The sequence below is a fragment of the Acanthamoeba castellanii genome (genome assembly GCF_000313135.1).
Source record: "Acanthamoeba castellanii str. Neff unplaced genomic scaffold scf7180000084672, whole genome shotgun sequence".
Lineage (NCBI taxonomy): Eukaryota > Discosea > Longamoebia > Acanthamoebidae > Acanthamoeba > Acanthamoeba castellanii.
In genome coordinates, this window is record NW_004457724.1 from 61,150 (window position 1) to 81,919 (window position 20,770).

At 58.0% G+C, this 20,770-nt stretch overlaps 8 protein-coding genes across 8 annotated transcripts; 6 read left to right on the plus strand and 2 right to left on the minus strand.

The window, feature by feature from the left end:
- Positions 1-31: 31 nt before the first annotated feature.
- Positions 32-2,260, plus strand: ACA1_119400 (eIF4gamma/eIF5/eIF2-epsilon domain containing protein; the record flags this gene model as incomplete). Its single annotated transcript, XM_004358028.1, has 9 exons — positions 32-396; positions 548-686; positions 748-957; positions 1,030-1,183; positions 1,280-1,522; positions 1,599-1,675; positions 1,744-1,824; positions 1,935-2,087; positions 2,174-2,260. Coding segments are annotated over 9 exons (1,509 nt in total), but the record flags the coding sequence as incomplete, so codon positions are not given.
- A 147-nt stretch (positions 2,261-2,407) lies between these two features.
- On the plus strand, positions 2,408-3,753 carry ACA1_119410 (COP9, putative; the record flags this gene model as incomplete). Its single annotated transcript, XM_004358029.1, has 6 exons — positions 2,408-2,569; positions 2,768-2,843; positions 2,937-3,025; positions 3,088-3,290; positions 3,387-3,596; positions 3,699-3,753. The coding sequence occupies 6 exons, from the start codon at positions 2,408-2,410 to the stop codon at positions 3,751-3,753; spliced, it is 795 nt and encodes a 264-aa protein (XP_004358086.1).
- Positions 3,754-3,984: 231 nt separating this feature from the next.
- On the minus strand, positions 3,985-4,909 carry ACA1_119420 (uncharacterized protein; the record flags this gene model as incomplete). Its single annotated transcript, XM_004358030.1, has 2 exons — positions 3,985-4,662; positions 4,853-4,909. The coding sequence occupies 2 exons, from the start codon at positions 4,907-4,909 to the stop codon at positions 3,985-3,987; spliced, it is 735 nt and encodes a 244-aa protein (XP_004358087.1).
- A 354-nt stretch (positions 4,910-5,263) lies between these two features.
- On the plus strand, positions 5,264-8,295 carry ACA1_119430 (RNA recognition motif domain containing protein; the record flags this gene model as incomplete). Its single annotated transcript, XM_004358031.1, is given in 9 exon segments — positions 5,264-5,315; positions 5,449-5,550; positions 5,651-6,192; positions 6,329-6,509; positions 6,851-6,878; positions 6,889-7,038; positions 7,303-7,708; positions 7,807-8,112; positions 8,230-8,295. The coding sequence occupies 9 exon segments, from the start codon at positions 5,264-5,266 to the stop codon at positions 8,293-8,295; spliced, it is 1,833 nt and encodes a 610-aa protein (XP_004358088.1).
- A 205-nt stretch (positions 8,296-8,500) lies between these two features.
- On the minus strand, positions 8,501-11,609 carry ACA1_119440 (Serine carboxypeptidase S28; the record flags this gene model as incomplete). Its single annotated transcript, XM_004358032.1, has 14 exons — positions 8,501-8,700; positions 8,793-8,919; positions 9,005-9,131; positions 9,239-9,372; positions 9,501-9,614; positions 9,719-9,814; positions 9,949-10,044; positions 10,125-10,210; positions 10,293-10,449; positions 10,569-10,623; positions 10,719-10,818; positions 10,939-11,010; positions 11,142-11,253; positions 11,430-11,609. 14 exons carry the CDS (start codon positions 11,607-11,609, stop codon positions 8,501-8,503), a joined length of 1,656 nt encoding a protein of 551 aa, XP_004358089.1.
- A 989-nt stretch (positions 11,610-12,598) lies between these two features.
- ACA1_119450 (Methyltransferase) lies at positions 12,599-16,429 on the plus strand (the record flags this gene model as incomplete). Its single annotated transcript, XM_004358033.1, has 16 exons — positions 12,599-12,686; positions 12,890-13,026; positions 13,123-13,275; positions 13,375-13,484; positions 13,643-13,828; positions 13,912-14,046; positions 14,146-14,250; positions 14,379-14,479; positions 14,558-14,691; positions 14,822-15,003; positions 15,058-15,255; positions 15,373-15,533; positions 15,590-15,836; positions 15,930-16,054; positions 16,178-16,275; positions 16,409-16,429. The coding sequence occupies 16 exons, from the start codon at positions 12,599-12,601 to the stop codon at positions 16,427-16,429; spliced, it is 2,181 nt and encodes a 726-aa protein (XP_004358090.1).
- Positions 16,430-17,241: 812 nt separating this feature from the next.
- Positions 17,242-17,819, plus strand: ACA1_119460 (uncharacterized protein; the record flags this gene model as incomplete). Its single annotated transcript, XM_004358034.1, has 2 exons — positions 17,242-17,270; positions 17,357-17,819. 2 exons carry the CDS (start codon positions 17,242-17,244, stop codon positions 17,817-17,819), a joined length of 492 nt encoding a protein of 163 aa, XP_004358091.1.
- Positions 17,820-19,288: 1,469 nt separating this feature from the next.
- ACA1_119470 (mitogen-activated protein kinase kinase) lies at positions 19,289-20,387 on the plus strand (the record flags this gene model as incomplete). Its single annotated transcript, XM_004358035.1, has 5 exons — positions 19,289-19,477; positions 19,558-19,635; positions 19,731-19,839; positions 20,000-20,063; positions 20,102-20,387. The coding sequence occupies 5 exons, from the start codon at positions 19,289-19,291 to the stop codon at positions 20,385-20,387; spliced, it is 726 nt and encodes a 241-aa protein (XP_004358092.1).
- Between the last annotated feature and the right edge of the window lie 383 nt (positions 20,388-20,770).

Consider the following 20,770-nt stretch of genomic DNA (forward strand, 5'->3'; position numbering starts at 1 on the left):
GCTGAGCAATTGTGGTGTTGGCGTTGCGACTTGCAGGTCGCAGGAGGACGACAGCGTGGTGGTGATCAACCCGGCGACGGGTCAGCTGCTCAACCTGGAGAACGATCGCGAGGAGGACGCCGTCAACCTCGACACCGACGTCTTTGCCGAGAACTCCAGCGTGCAGTTCAGATACGACCTGCTCGACTGCCGCATCGACATCTGCTCGCCCGAGGTGCTGTCCGTGTGCGCCGACAACTTTGACTACAACGACCTCCGGCAGGACTTCATCCGCGGCGTGGTCGTGGACGAGGTCTACAAGTACAAGATCTTCACCCACATCATCTCCACTGAGTACGCCGCGCGCGTCAACATCCTCCGCACCTACGACTCCGTGAGCAAGGACATCATTCACAGGTGAAGCGCCCGGACCATCTTCGTGTGTGTGTGTGTGTGTGTGTGTGTGTGTTTGTGTGTGTGTGGTGTGTGTGTGTGGTGTGTGTGTGGTGTGTGGTGTGTGTGTGGTCATGAGTGCCTGAATGTGTGTCGTGCGTGTTGTGGTAACCAGGTGGGCTTACCCGATGGTGCCGGATTGCAACTTTATGGGCACCACGTCGTACAAGTATCTCCGCGGCAACATATACCAGGAGGAGGGCATCAAGCTCGCCCGCTCCGCCACGCTCGGTCGCGACACCGTCATCGGCCAGGTCTTCCCCCTCGACCCTCTTGGCACCCAACACCGTGGACTAATATTGTGGTGTGATGCAGGGTACCGAGGTTGGCAACAACACATTCATCTCGCACTCGGTGATCGGACGCAACTGCAAGATCGGAGCCAACGTGAAGATCGTGGGCTCCTACATCTGGAACGGCGCCACCGTGGCCGACGGCGCTACGATCTCCTACTCCATCGTCTGCAATGAGGCGCGCATCATGGCCGGCGCGGTCGTCGACAAGGCCAGCCTCGTCTCCTTCCGAGTGCGTCTCCTCTCCCGTGTGTGTCGTGCGTGTCGTGTGTCGCTAATGATGCGCTGTTGCCCTGCGCGACAGGCTGTGGTCGGCACGGGTGCGCGCGTGGGTCCGTGCGCCAAGATCGCGCTGGAGCCGGAGGAGGAGAACGACGAGGTGGAGTTTGAGGAGGTGGCCCTCGGGCCCAACGGCGCCGGCGTCCGCTGGATCGAGACCGATCCCCTCAACCAGCTCCGTACGTTTTCGTGCCCCTAATTCCCCCAAACTGCCCCCTCGACTCGAGAGTCGCTCACCTGAGGCGGCGGCGGTGATGGCGGGGTTGAATGTGTAGTGGTGGAGGAGGAGGAGCGGGACGACAGCGACACGAACTCTGAGTTTGATGACGCGACGGACAGCGAGGGGAGCGATATGGAGGAGCCCGGCCTCGACACGTTCGACGGCGAGGAGGAGAGGTGGGTGTCGGAGGTGGAGGCCACAGTCGAGAGGGCCGTGGAGGAGAACCACGCCATCGACAACCTCAGGCTCGAACTCAAGACCCTCAAGTTCACCTTCGAACACCGCACCTTCTCCGAGAGTACGCTTCCCTTCTTCTTCGTTCTTCTTCTGGGCAGCGAGGTGAGGTTAACAAACAAACTGCGAATTCTCTGCAGTGGCGTGCATTGCGCTTCGCACGCTGATCAACATCGCGGTGTCGAGCAACCCCAAGCCGGTGCCCGCCATGGCCCAGGTGCGTACCGACTCCGCCCCCCCCCCATGCAAAGCAGCACAGGCCCTCACTCTGAATCCTTCGTCCAGCTCGTCGGCAAGTGGGCGCCGCTGATGAACGGCTACGTCGTGTCCGTCGACGAGCAGGTCGCGCTGCTCAACACTCTCTTGGTAAACCCCCTCCCCACCGTGTGTCTCGTGTCCTGTGCGTGTGTGCGGTGGTGTGCGTGTCGTGCCATGTTGGATGAGATGATAATTTGTGTCCGGTGGCACACACACAGAAATACTGCGAGGAGTACCCAGCAGCGGAGCCGGGCTTCATGCACGTCATCAACGGTCTCTACAACTTGGACATCATCGAAGAGGAGTCGGTGTGGGCGTGGCAGCGCAGCTTGCCCCAGACGGACGGCCCGCACAAGAAGATCCTCCAAGCGGTACGACACGACACACAGCACCGCAGCGAACACGCACACGCACCACCGACGCACTCGCATTCTGATGTTGGTTTTCGTGTCACCAGTGCGAGCCCTTCTTCAAGTGGCTCAAGGAAGCGGAGGAAGAAGATGAAGACGACGATGATGAAGATGACGAGGAGGATAGCGACTAAACACCCCACCGAAGACAAAGAATTCACAGAAGAACAACAAAATAACTATTTTCTAAATTCTTTTTGAGTTTCTGCGAAGGGCCTTGATTGCCAGAGAAAAGAGAAGATCACATCGCTTGGAGAGTAGCGCAAAACAAGCAAAGTAAAATGGCGGATGCGTCTGGATCTGAATCGGGGCAGTTGCTCAGGTACATCGTGCTCGCGAAGAACACGAAGGGACGAGGTGCTGTGGGTGTCATCCAGCAGGCTCTTCAGGCCCCCAACACCTTCGTTTTTGGCGAGCTGCTCGACGTAGCAAACATTAAGGCAGTACGTTTATTCAATTTGCCACATCATCAGTTCTTCATTCTACGTGTACTCAGCTCGCCACAGTTAATTTTTGCCATCAATTCTCGCGTGCCATCACCTCCCCCCTCCCAAATTGGCACTGCAGTGCCAATCCGCTCAAGCCTTTTGCATATGCTGCGAGTGTGCGTTCTAATCAATGGGCACGTCGTTGTGCTGCAGTTGGCCGAGGGCGAGTTCAAGGTGTGGTATGACACCCTTGCGCTCTTCGCCTACGGCACCTTCTCCGACTACAAGGGTGCGTCCCCCTCCACCCCCCCCTCCCCAAAGCCGTGCACGGTGCACTCACACCCCTCGCGCCTCGCCTCGCCCACCGTTCCGCTACGTGCAGCCGCGCCCCAGAACTTTGGTGAGCTCTCGGCTCCTCTGCAGAAGAAGCTCAAGCAGCTCTCCATCGTCGCCCTCGCCTCCAGCCAAAAGGTGGGTCGCCCCCCCCCCCCCGGAGCCCCACCACGCGACCATTAACCCTGCGGCCCCTGCAGAGCCTGCCGTACTCGCTGCTGCTGGCGCAGCTCGACATTGGCAACGTGCGAGAGCTGGAGGACTTGGTGATCGAGTGCATCTACGCGGGCATCATCAAGGGCAAGCTCGACCAGAAGGAGCAGCGCTTCCAGGTCGACTGGACGATGGGCAGGGACATCAGGCCCGGCCAGCTCCAGGAGATGATCAAGATCCTCGACCTCTGGTAACAGCGCACGCTCGAGCTACACCGAAGTTTACTTTGCACGTGTGCGCGTATGAACTCACCACACGCGACACGACACGACGCACGCGCGTACAGGTGTCAGAAGTCGGAGATGCTGATGGGCGAGATTCAGGAGCGGATCCAGTACGCCAACCTGTCGCACGAGGAGCACACCAAGCAGACGAAGGAGTTTGAGCAGAGGGTGGAGGAGATCAAGTCCAACCTCAAGGTCGCCATGGAGGGCGACATGCCCGCCGGCGACTTTGCCGATGTCGACTTTGGCTTCGACTCGGCCAACAAGAAGGGGTACTACTTACATCCATCGCCCATCGTCACCACTTTGCTGATTGTTGCCACCATCGACCATCATCACACTCATCGATCGCCACCCTCTTCTCCCAATAACAGACGCGGCAAGGTCAAGGGACCCGGCGCTCCGCTGGACCGGCTCAGGAGGAGGTAAAACGCTCGAGCGGAGGAAAGAAAACAGCGCGGCCTATCATCATTGCCCCATCATGTACCTACCCACCACCATCGACGACCTCACCAATAAAAACTGATAACCCGCCAATGCCGTCCAAGTTTATTTTTACCCAGGAAGAAGGAGACGGCCGAACTGATCAAGCAGTTGAAGATGAACGTGATGGTGATGGTGGTGGTTGTAGAGGAGAAGAAGAACGAGAGAGAGCAAAGTTTAGGCGGCGGCGCACGGGGCGATGGCGCACTCGCACGGGGCCGAGGAGATGAGGGTGACGCGGATGATGGTGAGCCAGAAGGTCGTGGCGCTCGACGTTGAGTCCGTGTAGACGCCCACGCCCCACAGGTGCGGCCCGGCCGACGCCACCACGCCGTCGTTGGGGAACAGGTCGTCGATCGTCGTCGCGATGTTGTCCACCACGTCCTTCATCAGCACCGCGGCCGACGGGATCGTCGACTTGCCGTAGAACTCCTCGACCTTGTCGACGCAGTAGCCGTTGCCGCCGGTCTTGTCCTGCAGCGGGAAGCCGGCGTCGGTGAAGTCGAGCGAGTGGACCTCCTGGATGTAGTACTTGCGGTTGGCCCGGTAGAAGTCCCAGTCGCAGGCGCCGCCGAGGTTGCCGGCGCACGAGGCGGGCCAGTTGTCGAAGAAGACCTCGCCCTTGAGGGCCATGATCTTGGAGTGCTCGTAGGCGTAGTCGCGCAGGTCGGAGGGCTCCTGGAAGACGGCGCGCGCGTAGCCGCCGCGCAGCTTGAGGGCGATGTAGTTGATGATGAGGGACTCCATGCTGTGTTCCATGGCCTTGACCCGCGGGATGGTGAATCGACCGGGGCCGCTGAAGGGCGCGAAGGCCTGGCCTCCCACGCAGGGACAGCCCAGACCGTTCACGCTGGTCTAGATTGGTTGAATGCATCAACCCCACCCCCCAATGATGATGATGAGTTTGGCTGATGATCAAATGTAACTGAAAACAAGAAGGGTGGGTGGCAAGTAGAGCATTATGATTTCCAAGGAGGTGATTTGCGTGGATGTCGGGGGGGGGGTTGATGGTGAGGCAACGATAGGGAGGCTGAGATTCACTTACCAGCGAGGCGAGGAGAGCAACCGAGATAGCGAGGAAGCAGACGGCCCACCTTTCCATCTTTGGTGATCTCTTGGCGAGATTGATGTGCTCTTCGACAGTCCAACCCAACTCTGAACCTGCCCAGCAAAGGAACTCGAAGAGGCGCCCTTTTTCGCGGTTTATTCCTTTTTCCGGCCATTGGCGACTTTCGGAAACATCGAAATCGTTTCGCAAACATTGGATTTCGGTTAAGAGGGCGACACAACGAAAGGGAAATTTCTGAGGGCGAACTGATGGTGCCAGGATATTTCCGGCGGAGCTTCGGGGGGGGGGCAATGTTGTTTGGCCGTTTGCGATTCTCTTTTCGATAGCGTGTAGAGCCTTTCGACTCTCCATTCTCTCTCGATTTCTTTTATTGCTCCTCACAAAGCCATGGCTGAACCTTCCAAGATCGACTGGGCCGACGACGACAGCGACGCCCCTGGTACTATATCTATCAATCAACTCACGATCTTCCGGAATTTAGGAGTGATGATTTCAGTGGCGCCTAGATATTGCTACCACTCGAGTTGTTGATGCGAGCGTACTTCGGGGCTAATTTTGTTCTTGAATTCTAGTTGAGAACTGGGCCGATGAGGCTAGCGAGGATGAAAAGGAGGCCGCTCCGCAGCCTCCGCGATCCGTCTGGGGCAAGCCCGCCCAGACCATCATCCCCACCCGTACGTGCTAGCTTCAGTTCCCGCAGCGCAAATGATCTTCGCCCTCGCCCCGAACAATCTTATTAGAAATTCATCAATTAATCACGATGTACTCGTGCAGCCAAGGTGGTGGGCGGCGAGCAGGAGTTCCCCTCGCTCGGCGCTGAGCCCGCTCGTGGCAGCCGCCAGCCGGCCCGCGGTGGTCGTGGCGGCGCCTCGGCAGCCCCTCGCGGTGGCGATTCCTTCGGCAGCGGCGGCGGCCGTGGCGGCGGTGACCGTTACGGCGATCGCGAGGGCGGCCGCGGTGGCTACGGCGATCGCCCCCCGAGGCGTGATGATCGCGATGACTACGGCAGCTATGGTGGCGGCCGTGGCGGCGGCGATCGCTACGAGCGCGAGGGCGGCCGTGGCGGCTACGACGATCGCGAGGGTGGCCGTGGCGGCTATGGCGATCGCGAGGGTGGTCGCGGCGGTTATGGCGATCGCGAGGGCCGTGGTGGCTACGATCGCGGCGACCGCGAGGGTGGCCGTGGCGGCTATGACCGCCCGCCCCGCGAGCAGCGTGCCCCGCCCGTCATCCCCGAGGAGGGTCCCTGGACGGCCTTCGTCGGTAACCTCAACTTCAAGGTCGAGGCCCCCGAGCTCGAGGAATTCTTCATCAACGTACGCGACTCCTCTGCTTTCATCTTTGCCCGTGTCCAAAATCGATGTTATACAAATTGATGTTCTACACGTCTCAATTTTGATCAATTAATTTTCTACTTTTGTTCATCTGCTTGTGTGATTGTTGCAACAATAGGCTGGCTGCAACCTGCCCAGGGAGGGCGCCGTCCGCATGACCAGGGACAGGGAAACCGACCGCCCGCGCGGCATCGCCTACGTCGATTTCGAAGATGCGGAATCGCTGCGCAAGGCTATCGAGCTCGACGGTGAGGAGTTCGCCGGCCGTGCTATCCGCCTCGACGTCGCTGAGAACAAACGTACGCACCTTCCCCGGCCGCGCACCGCACACGCCGCACGCGCACCGCACACGCACCGCACACGCCGCACACACGTGTCCGCCGAAGGTTTATCTCTCAGTACTCGTGAGAGCATGGATTTCGCTTCGTACCCATTGGACAACATCAAAACATTACGACTCTAATACAAGTGCCATTCGCTCTTGCAGCGGTGCTTGCTTCGCTTGTCGCAAACACTTGACACAACACACATAACACATAACACATATCACACACACACACACACACACACACACACACACACACACGCCTCGACGGCAACTAATCACCACCTTTGCGATGCTGCAGGCACCGAGCGTCAGGGTGGTCGCAGGGATGGTGGAGGATTCGGTGCCGGCAGGTACGACGCCACCGGCGACGATTCCAACTGGCGCGATCTGGCCAAGAAGGCCGCCGAGGAGCGCGCTGCCGCCGCCCCCGTCGAGAGGGAGCGCGACCGCGAGCCCCGGAGGGACGACCGACCCGACCGCAGGGACCGGAGGGACGACCGGTACCTCCACCCCCCCCCCCAAACTCGTGTGTGTCGTGTGTCGTGTTGTGCGTGTGTCGTGTCATGCCGAATCTCCACGAGCACATGATGGTATTTCAAGGTCGCAGAAGAAGAGGCCATTTTTCAAATAGCCTCTCGTAATGAAGATATCTATCCAATGCTGATTTGCTCAACTCTATGTTTTTCAAATTATTTTTTTAACAACATATTCCAAACATAATAATATGTGAAACTCACCACAAGCGATATGTTTTAACAATGCAGAGACTTCCACCGTGGCGACCGTGGCGACCGTGGTGGCCGTCCGGCGCCGAGGGAGAGGGAGCCGCTGCCGGCCCCGACGGAGGAGGAGGAGCGCGAGCGGGAGGAGCGCAAGAAGGCGCTCGAGGAGAAGCGCAAGCAGGCCGCCGCGGCCAACCCGTTCGGTGACGCCCGGCCCCGCGACGAGCTCGCCGCGCAGCGCAAGCTCCAGGAGCTCGAGGAGAAGCTGAAGAAGCAGAAGGAGGAGGAAGAGGAGAAGAAGAAGAAGGCCGCCGAGGAGGAGCTCAAGAAGAAGGTCGCCGAGGAGGAGCAGAAGAAGGCCGCCGCCCCCGCCCCCGCCGCCGCTGCGGCCAAGACCGACGACAAGTGGAGGAGGGATGCTTCCTCGACCGGCGCCAAGGGTGCCAAGGTACACCGCCGCACACGCCCGACCGCACACACCGCCGCACACGCCCACCGCACACGCTCGGATGCTGATCACCCCCCCCCCACCCTTCGTGATGCCAGCCCGCCGGTGGTCGGGGTGGGTTCGACTGGAAGGACAAGGGCGCCTGGAACGCCGACAAGGGCGCCAAGAGGCCCGAGACCGGCGGTAGGGGCCGGGGAGGCGACAGGAGAGAAGGCGGCAGGGGCGAGGGCCCGCGACGAGGCGAGTCCTCGGGCAGCAGCAGCTGGGGCAGAGGCGAGAGCCCCAAGAGGGGTGAGGGCCGAGGCCCGACCGAGAGCAGGGGTCCCGTCAGGAAGGAGGCCCCCGCCCCGGCTCCCGCGCCCGCCAAGGCCGCCGCTCCCGCCAAGGCCAAGCAGCCCGCCAAGGTACGCACGCACGCACACAACTCAACTCGGCAAGACACACGCAAAAGGCGTGTAGTTTAGCTCCTATGGGTGGAAAGCGAAGGCTGACTTTGTCGTTTTCGTTCTTTTTACGCGCAGGAGGAGAAGCCCAAGGACAACTCGCCAGCCAATGCCTTCGACCTTCTGGGTGAGGCCGAGGCTTAAGCTCCATCGCCAACACAACACACAACCAGACCAGACCAGAAACACCACCTTGTTGGGGTCGACATGCCATGCGTGCACCCATTCGAATGCCTTGTTTGTTACAACACACACACCAACCCCATAATAAGTCATACCAATAAAAATTTAATAACTATCTAAAGTTGCAACATTAACTAAACGACACACTCATATCATGATCACCAGATCAGTTGACATGGGCGTAGGCTGAGGCCTTCCAGCGCTGGATGATCTTGCGGGAGAGGTAGAAGAAGATGACGCCCGTGATGGAGATACCCAGGATGATGCCGCCCACGGCCGAGAACACGCCCACCAGCGCCATGTCGCCATCGCCGTGGCCCTCGCCGCCGCCACCTCCGCCGCCCGAAGGAACGGTCGGGCAGGTGTCTGTCAAGTGTGCGTGTGTGTGTAGTGGCGTTAGTGTGTGCGCGCCAATGGAACACACCCGAACGAACGCGACCGCACACGCACACACGCACCGGGTTGGGTCTGCCAGGCCTGAAGCGTTTGGAACACCTGCGCGCGCGCCTTGGTGAGGCACAGGGCATCGGCGCTCGTGGCGGGCAAGAACAGCGAGAGACCCACTTGCGGCGACGCGCAGTCAATCTAATAACGATGACAACGATGTTTGTTCATTGTGTTGAACATGCGTGTCGTGTGTCGTGTGTCGTGTGTCGTGTGTCGTGCGTACCTGAATGATCTTGTTACCGGAGGCCTTGGTCTTGGACGGGACGAGGACGGGGTCAGGCCCGAGAGTGGAGTAGGGATCGTTGGGGGACACCACGAACGCCATGTTGCAGCCCTCCGGCACGCGCCCACTGCCACCAGCCAGATCATGACCGCGTCAGACCCAAGCATCGTGGCGCCAGGCCGCACACGCACACGCACACGCGACACACGCATGACACACACAACCCGCGTGTACCCAAAGTTGGTGTTGACCTGCGCGACGTTGGGTCCGTCGGCGGTGAGGTTGGGGAAGAGCTTGTGACACACCGACAGGTACCAGTCCACAGTGCGTTCAGCGGGCACCAGACTGTAGCCCGACTTTGCTGGCGTCTACACGCGACACGCATACAACACACGCTGTCAGTTGGCTGTCGTGTGTGTCGTGTGTGTCGTGTGTGTCGTGTGTGTCGTGTGTGTCGTGTGTGTCGTGTGTGTCGTGTGTGTCGTGTGTGTCGTACCTCAAATTGTCCGAGCTGCGTGCACTTGAGGTAGTAGGTGGGCCTGAAGCCGGCTCCTGTGTCGCTCATGTTGCCGCCCGTGTCGAGCGCAAAGTCCCAATCGGTGAACTCCATCTATGTGAAGTGCGTGCCATGTCGTGTGTGCGGTGAGTCGTGTGTCGTGTGTCGTGTGTGGGGGGGATGACACTTTGGCGCAAAGGCGGAGGAGCACGGCATACATTCCACTCGTCGTTGATGGCGACGATGAACTTGGCCAGAGTGTCCAGCCGCGTGGTGTTGTCCTTGTCCTTCACTTTCTCGAACGTCGAGCACAGCTGCGCACACGCACGCGGCCATAACACACACGCGTCACCGCACACGCATCACCGCACACGCACACGCACACGTCGCGTCAACGAGGCGCAGTCGGGGGGGGGGGCGCAAGGGGCGAAGGGCGTGGAGCACGTACCGTGGCGTAGTTCGAGTCCATGTTGCCGAAGAGAATGGTCGACACCACGTACATGAATTCCGCATTCGGGAGGGTCACGCTGCTGCCGCATTGTTTCTACGAACGACACGCACGGCACGTGATGAGCACATAGACACAGTGGGTGGAGGGTGGCGCAGCTGAAGCGCGGTGATTACCTGGTAGGCCTTGTTGGCCGTCTCGTTGTTGAGGGTCCACGAGACGGTCTCCAGCAAGTCGTGAATCACTTTCGAACACTTCGAGCCTACGTGTCACCTCATCCGTCAGTGCGTGTCGTGTCGTGTCATGTGCCGTGCGTGTCATGTGTGGTGCGTGTCGTGCGGTACCGATGGCGGCCTGGTAGGCGAGGTCGTAGTCCGGGTAGCCCTCGACGGCGAGCAGGTGGGGCGACACCGCCACCACGCCAAAGGCCACGCGGGGCTTGGCGCGCACCCAGGTCGCGAACGCGCCGTCGAACAGTTCGCCCATCACGACCCAACGCGTCTGTTTCGTGTGTCACGACGCCCACGATTGACGAAATGTATATGTCAGCATTCCATCGGCTGGAATGGCTAAGCATTCCATTCATTCCGCGAGAGAGGGGGAGTGGGAGGGGTGCGCACGTTGTTGGGCAGAAGGGCGCTCTTGTTGCTGATGAAGCTCACCACGTCTGCCACGCTGTCATCACACAACCGTGCGTGAGTGCCGCACGTGTGCCGTGCGCGTGTGCGTGTCGTGCGTGTCGTGTGTGTCGTGTGTGCGGCGTTGAGTACTTTTGCTCGATGGAGTAGAAGCGGAGATCTTCGGTGCGGACGTCGGGCAAGGGGTAGCTCTTGCCCGCATACCTGGGCTCAAGGTCGAACACGATCGCCCCTGCGCCCACCGCCGGAGAAAGTGACCCATTCATCAGTTTTCTTCCTTGAGCAGCCGTATACGTGCGTGTGCGGTCGTGCGTGTGTCATGCGTGTCGTGTGTCGTGTGCGCGCTGGGTACCGAGTTCCTTGGCCCAGGTCACAATGGTCGAGGTATTCCAATCCCCGTCATCATGGAATGAGTTGATGCGCACTGGCCACATGACCACCGCACACGCACACGCACACGCACGACACGTGTCCCAGGCACGTCAGCGCAACAAACACAACACACGACGCACGCACGCACGCACGCAACACGACACACGTAGGCGGAGGCCGTACGGATGGCCATAGGGTGGGCCTGGGCCTGCGTGGGTACCTTCCACCAGCGCTGGTTCTCCCAGTAGCGCTGGTGGAAAGTTCTCGCGTCCAGGCTGTTGAAATGATCCACGGCCTACACGCACCCCAATGCACACGACATACTCAGTACTACTTGCTGCCAACCAGGTGCGCACAGTTCCATAAAAAACGAATTGTTTGGGTGCGAGATGATCGATGATTGCGATTTGTATGACAGATTTTGTGTAGAAGCAATTTGTTTGTATGTGTTGTGGAAGATGGGGAAGGTACCTGGGTGAAGTTGAGGGCAAAGTCAGAGTAGGCGGCTGCAACTCCGATGCGTCCACCCGCAGACAAGGTAGGACCTCCGACGACTGCAGCGGAGGCCCCAGCGAGATTGAAGATGAGGAACAGTCCTGAGGCGGTAGCCAAAAGCGCGAGCGAGTAGGGCACGCGGGCGAGGAAGCTCATCGGGCTCGAGCAACGCGGCACATAGCGAGCCGAGCCACCCAGCCTGGTGCTGGGTCCTCCTCCCCTCTGGTAAATCGAGGTGGCAGATGCAGCGGACATTGAAGTCGTCGTTTATCGCGGCAACTGAGAGCAGAAAGATAGATCGAGTTCTATCTCTTTTATGGCCCACTACAACCTGTTCTCTTTCGTAACACATCGTTATGGTGCAAACAAATAACAAGTGTCAAATAAACAAGAGCGCCTCATGGTGTAGTTGGCAGCATATAGGTTTCTGGTACCTGGGACCCCAGTTCAAATCTGGGTGGGGCGATATCATTTTTTTTGCTTCGGGAATAATTTTCTGTGTTGTGTGGCTGCCCTTGGAGTGGAGGTGGTAGCCATTAGCAGCTGCCCTCTGGCCCTCTTTGCACAGTAAACAGCTGGTGCCGCCTCCCACGAACTGGCCTTGGGTGAGCGAGTGTGCAGTTGAAATGGCTTCTGCACACACACAGAGAAAGAGAGAGCGAGGAGGTAAGGTCATGCATAAGATCGCCCGGGCAAGTCGGCGGCAAGTCCACGTGTGGGGGGAGTTTAACGCCGACGTGTACTCCCTCCATTGGTGCACTTAGCCGTAAAAATTATTGTCCGTAGAGCTTCGAGTAACGCCGCGACAAAACTGCACGTGCTGACTAAGGGACAGTCTCGGCCCGAGCGATCCAGTTTTGTCTTCAACGCGTTACGTTTCAGCACACATCGAGGGTATGTAGAGCCTGCACATGATGATGGTCCGGCTACGCGATATGTAGCGGTGATGATGCCACATTGCGTGAGCGCGGCTGTGCACAAAAACTCACCACTCCCTCTTTGCTATTTTACACTCCTGTTGGACCTGTCACTCCAGACACAGCGCCACCTTCCTTTGCTCAGTTGAGGTCATTCGAGAACAACACCCGAAACAAGCGTGCACGCACCACTACGCCCACAAACACGCACACACACACAGAGAGAGAATGAACACCGCCAAGACCCTCGTCTCGCTGCCCATGCTCAACCTGGCCACGGCCACCAGAGAAGATGTGCTCGCCTACTTCCGCAACGGTACGCACAAGCCCGGGCTGACCCTTCACCATCTCTCTCTTCACGTTCATCGGCACTTTGCCGCCATCACTCGTTCTTCGATTTCGGACAAACAAAATCGTAGAAATCGCGATCTATGCGCCAAGACAACGCGAAATGATGGACGCACCTCGATGGAGCGATCACTTACGTTCTCGGAGTGTTGATTGTTTTGCTGCGATTAGGGTGGGAGATCAACGAAACGCTCTTTTCGAGCTTGAAAGAAGACGAGAGCTTCTACGCAGTGCCGGACAAGCTGCGCCATCCGCTTATTTTCTACATCACTCACCCGGCCGTTTTCTACATCAACAAGCTGCGCGAGGTGCGGCCCGCCTCCTCTCCCTCTTTCCTGTGCGTTTATTTATATAAATTTAAATATAATGAAATAAATATAATATTAATTAATTGTCGATGACAGGCGGGCCTGTTGACGGAGGGGATCAATGCACACTTCGAGCGCATCTTCGCGGTGGGCGTCGATGAGATGTCGTGGGACGACTACGGCCGCGACCCCACCGAGTGGCCGTCCGTCACCGATGCCCGCCTCTATCGCCAACAGGTCAAGGCCAAGGTTCGTCCATCCCGCACACGCACACACACACCACCGCACACACACACAGACACACACGCACATGGCACGGCACACACCTGACGCTGCGTGCGCGCGCAGATGGAGGAGGTGATCATGAGCGCGCCCTTCACGAGTCCCATCACGTGGGACCAGCCGTACTGGGCCATCCCGATGGGCATGGAGCACGAGCGCATCCACATCGAGACCTCGTCAGTCCTCCTGCGCCAGATGCCCCTCGCCGCCTTGGCCCACCCGCCCAGGCGCGCCCCGACCCTCTCCTCCCAATCACCACCACCAATCCTGACCGTGTGTCGTGTCGTGCTGTGCGTGTCGTGTCGTGTCGTGTGTGTCGTGTCGTGCGATGCAGGTGGCCGGCGTATGCGCCGCTGGGGAATGAGGAGACGATCGAGAACGAGCTGATCGAGGTGCCCGACGGCGTGGTGGAGCTGGGCAAGCCGTCGGACTTTCCGTCGTACGGGTGGGACAACGAATACGGCCGTCGCCACGTCACCGTTCCCGCCTTCCGCGCCTCCAAATACCTCATCACCAACAAGTGCGTATTACACGACACGCGACACGAAACGAATGGCACGACACGACACGACACGACACACGCAACTCATGAAATCGTGACAGAGAGTTCTTGGCGTTCGTGGAAGCGGGCGGGTATGAGACGCAAAAGTATTGGTCCGACGAGGGCTGGCGGTGGCGCACGTTCCGCGAGGCCCGGTGTCCCACCTTCTGGGTGCCCCAGCCCGACGGCTCCTACAAGTACCCCATAGTCCCTCCTCTGTGTGTTGTGCGCGTGTCATGCGTCGTGTGTCGTGTCGTGAGCGTGTGCCGTGTCATGTGTTGATGATTTGTGTGCAGGTACCGCGCGATCTTCGCGGAGATCGAGATGCCCTGGAACTGGCCGGCCGACGTCAACCAACTCGAGGCCAAGGCCTACTGCAGCTGGAAGGGCGAGGGCTTCCGGTACTTCACGCATTCTTTGTTCTTTTGTTCTTTATTCTTTTTTTCAATGTTGTTGTATTTTTCGTTTTCGTTTTCGCTCTTTTTCGTTATGTTTCATTTATGCAATGCTCACAGCAGCGAAAAACCAGGGTCATCACCGAAGCCGAGTGGCATCGTCTACGAGGGGACACGCCGAGCGAGCTGAAGGGCCAGCCCGAAGCCGATCCCATCATGCGCAAGGAGTCGATCGGTACGACCGCACACGCACACACACACGCCACACGCACCACCGCACGCGCACACACACGATGGCTGACCGTCCCTTAAGGGAACTACAACCTGCGGTTTTCGTCGTCGACGCCCGTAAACATGTTTGCGCCTTCGCCCATGGGCTTCCACGACGTGCACGGCAACACCTGGGAATGGGCCGAGGACGAGGCCGACGGTCTCCCCGGTTTCAAGGTGCGCACACGACCAACGACACGACACGACACGACACGACACGACACGACACGACACGACACGACACGACACGACACGACACGACACGACACGACACGACACGACACTGATGCGATGTGTGGACCGGCAGGTGCATCCGTATTACCTCGACTTCAGCACGCCCTGCTTCGATGGCCGCCACAACCTCATCATGGGCGGCTCGTGGGTCTCGACGGGAGACCAAGCGTCGGCCTACGCCCGCTATTGGTTCCGAAGGCATTTCTTCCAACACCTCGGCTTCCGATTGGTGCAAACCATCCGCCCGATCTCCCTGTACGCCACCGCACACGCACACACCGCACGCACCACCGCACACGCGCTCATCAGGTGGAATGATAGGAATTTGTATCCGATCGGGGACAATCCGCACAAGGTGACCGAGAACCGGTGGATCGACGAGAGCAACGTGTACGAGCAGAAGAAGCTGATCGAGGAGTACCTCCAGCTCCACTACGGCCGGGACGACGAGGTCCTCCCCTATCCGTTCACCGGCCTGGGCGAGCTGGCCCTCAACTTCCCGCGCAGGTGCATTATCGCAACCCACCGCTTCTCGCTCGTGCGTGTTGTGTGGCGTGTGTCGTGTGTGCTCAGACACTCACCGCGCGTGTCGTGTCGTGCGTGGGGTGCGCGTGTCGTGTGCAGATGCGCGCAGGAGTTGAGCGAAGCGTTCAAAAAGTATTCGCCGAATGCGTCGGCGGCGGCCGACCGAGCGACGGCGCTCGAACTGGGCTGCGCCGTGGGCCGTGCCTCCTTCGAACTCGCCCGCACTTTTAGCTCCGGTATTGCGCCTCGCCTCGACGCGCGTGCGCACACACAGTCGCCCCCTGTTTTTCTCATGCGTGCGTGTGCGGTGATGCAGTCGTGGGTCTGGACTACAGCCGAGCGTTTGTCAACGCCGGCATCGCGCTGCAGGAGAAGGGCGTGCTGCCCTACAAGTACGCCACCGAGGGCCGGCTGCTGGCCAGCTCCACGGCGGAGGTGGCGCCCGACATCGACCGCGCGCGGGTCAACTTCATGCACGGCGACGCCTGCAGCTTGCCCAAGACCTTCGGCGCCTACGACGCCGTTCTGCTCGCCAACCTCCTCGACCGCCTGCCTGCTCCCAGGTATGAATCCAATCACGCACACACACGCACACACACGCACTCAAGTTTCGTTGGCTTACGCGTGTGTCGTGTCGTGCGGGGTGTGGCGAGCAGCAAGTGTCTGGAGGTGCTGCCGCATCTGGTGAAGCCTGGCGGTGTGATGCTCATCACCTCGCCCTACACGTGGCTCGAGCAGTTCACCCACCCCTCCAAGTGGATGGGCGGCTACCACCTCGGAGGTGCGTTGTCCCATTTTTCTCCTGGCGCGTGCAGTGCGTGCGTGCGTGTGCGGTGCGTGCGTGTGTGCCTCGCATGCGAGTGTGGCATGCGCATTAACGTGTCTGTTTCCCACCATCGTGCAGACAAGGAAGTGCGTACGTTCGATGTTCTCAAGGAGACGCTGCAGGCCGACTTCGAGCTCCTGGAGCACAAGGACATGCCGCTGCTCATCCGTGAGCATGTGCGCAAATTCCAGCTCTGTGTCGCCCACGCCACTGTTTGGCGCCGCAAGTAGGCGGCTCTACTGTTATCTGTTGTGCACAGCGTCCAATTTTTGATACAGCCCCGTGTTTTTTATTATGTTGCTTGCTCAGCTCATACAAATAGACAGTTGACAATCCCCTAAGATGAGTGTGGAGGCGCCAACCTTGGCGACCTCCACTGCATGGAGCTCCATGCCACTCTGCCAACCACCAGCCATGATCTGCTCACACCACAGACCACCCATCATTGTGGTGGTGTGATCCTTTCCCCATGGAGGCTCTGCATGCCCATGTGTGCTGTGGCCAAGCAGCTGGTGAGCTCTGGCTAAGAGATGCACTGATGGTGGTGCTAGGAATGCAAACCATGTGTCATGTGCTGCTCTTTGTGTTAACAACCATGGGCTCCTTTGTGTCATGTGTGCAGCAAGTAGTCACACCCAAGGGTCATGGCAAGGTGATACCAAGCCAGGATGTGCTCTCAGCCCATGGCTGCCATGGCCATGCCTGTTTGTCTGCCATAACCCAACAAACCCAGCCAGGTCAAGAAATCCATTACCATGCCTACACCAGCATGGCAGCCTGATGTAGTAATTCTGCAAAGCAGCAAAGTCATCCCATAGCAGCACATCAGCTCCCACCAGGAGTGGTACTTGCCACACAGCTAATTCCTCCCCTGGCAAAGCAACAACCATCAATGGTGTGGGCTTCCATGTGCCAGCTGCCATGAGCCAGCTCAGGACAACTGCCCCTGCACTTGGGCTTTGCCATGTGGCTGGTTCCAGTCCAATCATGTAAATTAAAATATCATAATAATAGCCTCCACCCAGAAAAAAGTGGTGACACTGCTTTCAAGTGCCTAATGACAGCATCCACTTCCCAGGAATTGGATCATTGTCTTCATTTTTATTTTTTTGTAGTTGTGTACCATGGAGAGACCAGCCCACATGGTGCACAAAGTGGATGAACCTCCTGAGTGCATTCTCATCCCCAACAAAGACAATTTAGCTCATCTCATCCCTTAATCCAATCTCATTTCCTAACTTCATCCTCACCTCACAGGGAAGCTCTGCAGAGACTGCTTGCCTATGTCAAGGACAAGCTGCAAGAGCCCCTGGAGAGGAAGTACAACGCAGCATGCAATACCTTTCACACAAAGCCCACAGACGCAGCAGGCATGGTCAACAAAGTGAGGGCAAGCACCAATCCTGAGTGGCTCAAGGTGCTGCCCTACCTGCAGGACATGATCCTATGTGCCAAGGAGGCCAAGGGGCGCCGCATTGGCTTCTACGGGGAGCACAGCATTGGCAAGTCATCCCTCATCAACACCATCTTGGGGGACAACCTGCTGCCCATGAGCGCCTCAAGCACCTGCACAGCTGCTGTGTTGGAGATCATGCCCTGGGACAGGCCCCACTACTTGGTGAGCATTTACTTTGTCTCACCTGAGGAGTGGGACCTTGAGATAGAGATGGCACGCAACCTGTCCACAGTCACCTCGGCCAACACACTGCCAGGACGGTAGATGGGAAAGTGATGATTTTGCGCGCCTTGATGCTCAATTCCACCTTTTCCCACCTTTTCAGGTGACCCAGAGCTGGACCAGCTCACCTTGATGGACAAAAGATGGAATGTTCCATCTTCAAGTCTGCCTTGGGGGCACCTTGGTGGACGGAAGATGAACATGTTCCATCTTCATGTCCACCTTGAGTACACCTCGAGGTGGACATGATGCAGATCTGCTCTGCAAGGTGGTCGACCACCTCAAGTCCACCAGAGAGGTGGAAAAAATGTGATCTTTTTTCTCACTGGAGCAAGCTGTGGTGTAAAGGAGTTGGAAGGTATCAAGACTTGAAGTGAGTAGCAGGCGTCGTGGCTTATACCCTCGTGCAGGTGATCACAGCCATAACCTGAGCACTGTTCACTAGCCCATTCCTTACCGCCGCTTTTTCTCGGTTTGTGTGCGTGTCGTGCAATCGTGTGTGCTGTGTGACAGACAATCGACACCGGCGGTGGTGGTGCTGCAGGAGCGCGGCACAGCACAGACCGCCAGTGGCCCTGCGCTGCCCCTGCCCGCCCGTCGCAGGCCACAACCCAAGCTGCGACGCCCGCTACTCACTTCAGCATCGATGGTGCGCTTGTTGGCACTCACGATTTGACTTCAAATTTTTTTCGAACCGGGATTCCGAGAATTCCACCTCGAACCGAGATTTCGCCCTTCCGCCAGTTACGGTGTCCGGAAAAAACAGGGCAACCATCCTCAAAAATTTCTGGCATGTGCCCTTTGGACTTCGCGCCAAATCCGCGCTGCTCCGCCCAATTTGCCTCGCCCCCGACATCGTAGCCATCATCATGTGAATTCTGGTGCGCATGCTCCTCCCTTTTACCCACCTGCCACAACCGTTGTCATGTGAGGATGGATGATGATGGAGGCTGGTACATGTTTTGTAGAATTGCAATGACTAATTTCCATGTGAATGGTGCAGCAACTGAGCATCATCATCAAGGAGGAACCAATACATCGCAGGGCAAGGCCCAGCTCATCAGCCAATTGATCTATGAGGGCCAGAACATCACCATCTCCAACAACGGCACTATGATCATGAAGCTGCTGGACGTCGTGCACCCTGCTGCTCACACAGGTTGATATCGCTTGATCACAGGACAAAGAGGTACTCGCCCATTTTCTCTTCTCCATGTGGCCTAATCAATTGGTTCCTTCATTTTGATCAGCCTCATGCGAATTCCATTTGATTGCCTGGTAGGAGATGTGCACCATGCTTCTCATACACTGGTTTCAAGCAGCAGCCCAAGAAGATCCCCAACCCCAAGATCTTGCTGCTCAACCTTGAGCTCGAGCTGAAGGCCAAGGACAACGCTGAGCTCAGGATTGAGGATCCCACCATATGCTAGCCTCCCTCTAGTCTCCTCAGTTGCAGCCAGCGCTTACTTCAGATCAAGTTGGAGATTGACCTGCTCAAGACATGCAACAGCATGATGGGTCCTGTGTGCTACTTTGGACATGTTGTGATCCTGTCTGGCCTGCTGACTGACCACCATGACCTGCAGATTGAGCACTACATAGCCCTTGAGCTCATGGAGTGCAACCTCAAGGAGCTTGTCCAGTTGTGGCACTTGCAGGGCATGCTCAGTGGCCGGCCCACCCACTTTCTCACCTGCCAGGTCAGTCCTACTTTCTTGCCTTCATTTCCTGGCCCTTTGAGTACTGTGCAGTGGTGTGCTGATGATGTGACGCTGTGCAGTATGCTGTGGGATCAGTGCTGCGCACTCTGGACGACCTCTGGTGGGGCCATGGTGGTCTTGTGCATTGTGACATCAAGGTACCTTACAACTTTTGCTGCATGCTTGGCATGCATGCAGCAACGCAGAGCAAGTCCTTACGCCATGTAACATGCCTGGGTGTTGCATAAAAAAGCCAGAGAATATTCTGGTCAACACCATGAAGCAGATCAAGCTCATTGACTTTGGCATCGCCAAAGAGCTCAGCAGCAACACCACCACTAACACCACAGGCGTCCTTTCTGGTATGGCCACACACACACACACACACATGACGCACGCACGCATGCACGCACCACCGCACACACACACACACACACACCACATGACACCACACATGATGCATGCACCACTGCACACATGACACACATCATGCCACTTAATCAACGCCACCTGCACACATAGGGACCTACATGTACGCGGTGCTGGAGCAGTTGCTGGGAAAGCATGCAGTGCTGACCAGCAACCTGTTCTCACTGGGCCTGGTGCTGTTCTACCTCCTGACAGGCGAGGAGAACTGGCCACCAGGCAGCTGTTCAATTGGCCACGCCTGGCTGAGGTCATCCTGTGGCCACACAAGCTTGCTGCCATGCGCCACCTGCTTGAGAACCTGCTCATGGCCAACCCACACACCCATGCCTGGTACGACCTGAGCCTCAAGCGCAAGAAGCAGTGCCATGAGAACATCCTGCGCCACCCATTCTTCTGGAATGACCGCCAGGCCACCAACTTCCTCATCACACTGGGCAACCTCCACAGCTACAACTTCCCCAACAAACTCAGATCATTGTGAAGTCGGGTGCCAATATATTGAGGGCGACCAGTGGTGATGACCAGTGACCAGTACTAGTGAGAGTGACCAGCGGCGACTACCAACAATGATGGTGAGCAAGGCCAACCAGTGGCAGGCACCAGCGAGGAGCAGGACCATCATCAAGCCAACCACAGCAACTAAGACCAGCGGTGACAACCAGTGACGGGCACTAGGGAGCCTGACCAGCAGCGAGAAGGGGAGGAAGAACAAAGAAGGTGGGTGTGGTGAAAAGGTGGACAGAAGGTGGACTTTTTAAAACAAAACACGACAAGTTGCAAGGTGGACTTTGGTGACCTCAATGTGCTGGCTTTGGTGGTTTTCCGTCTGTGGGAAGGTGGGAAAAGAATGCTTTTCCCACCTAC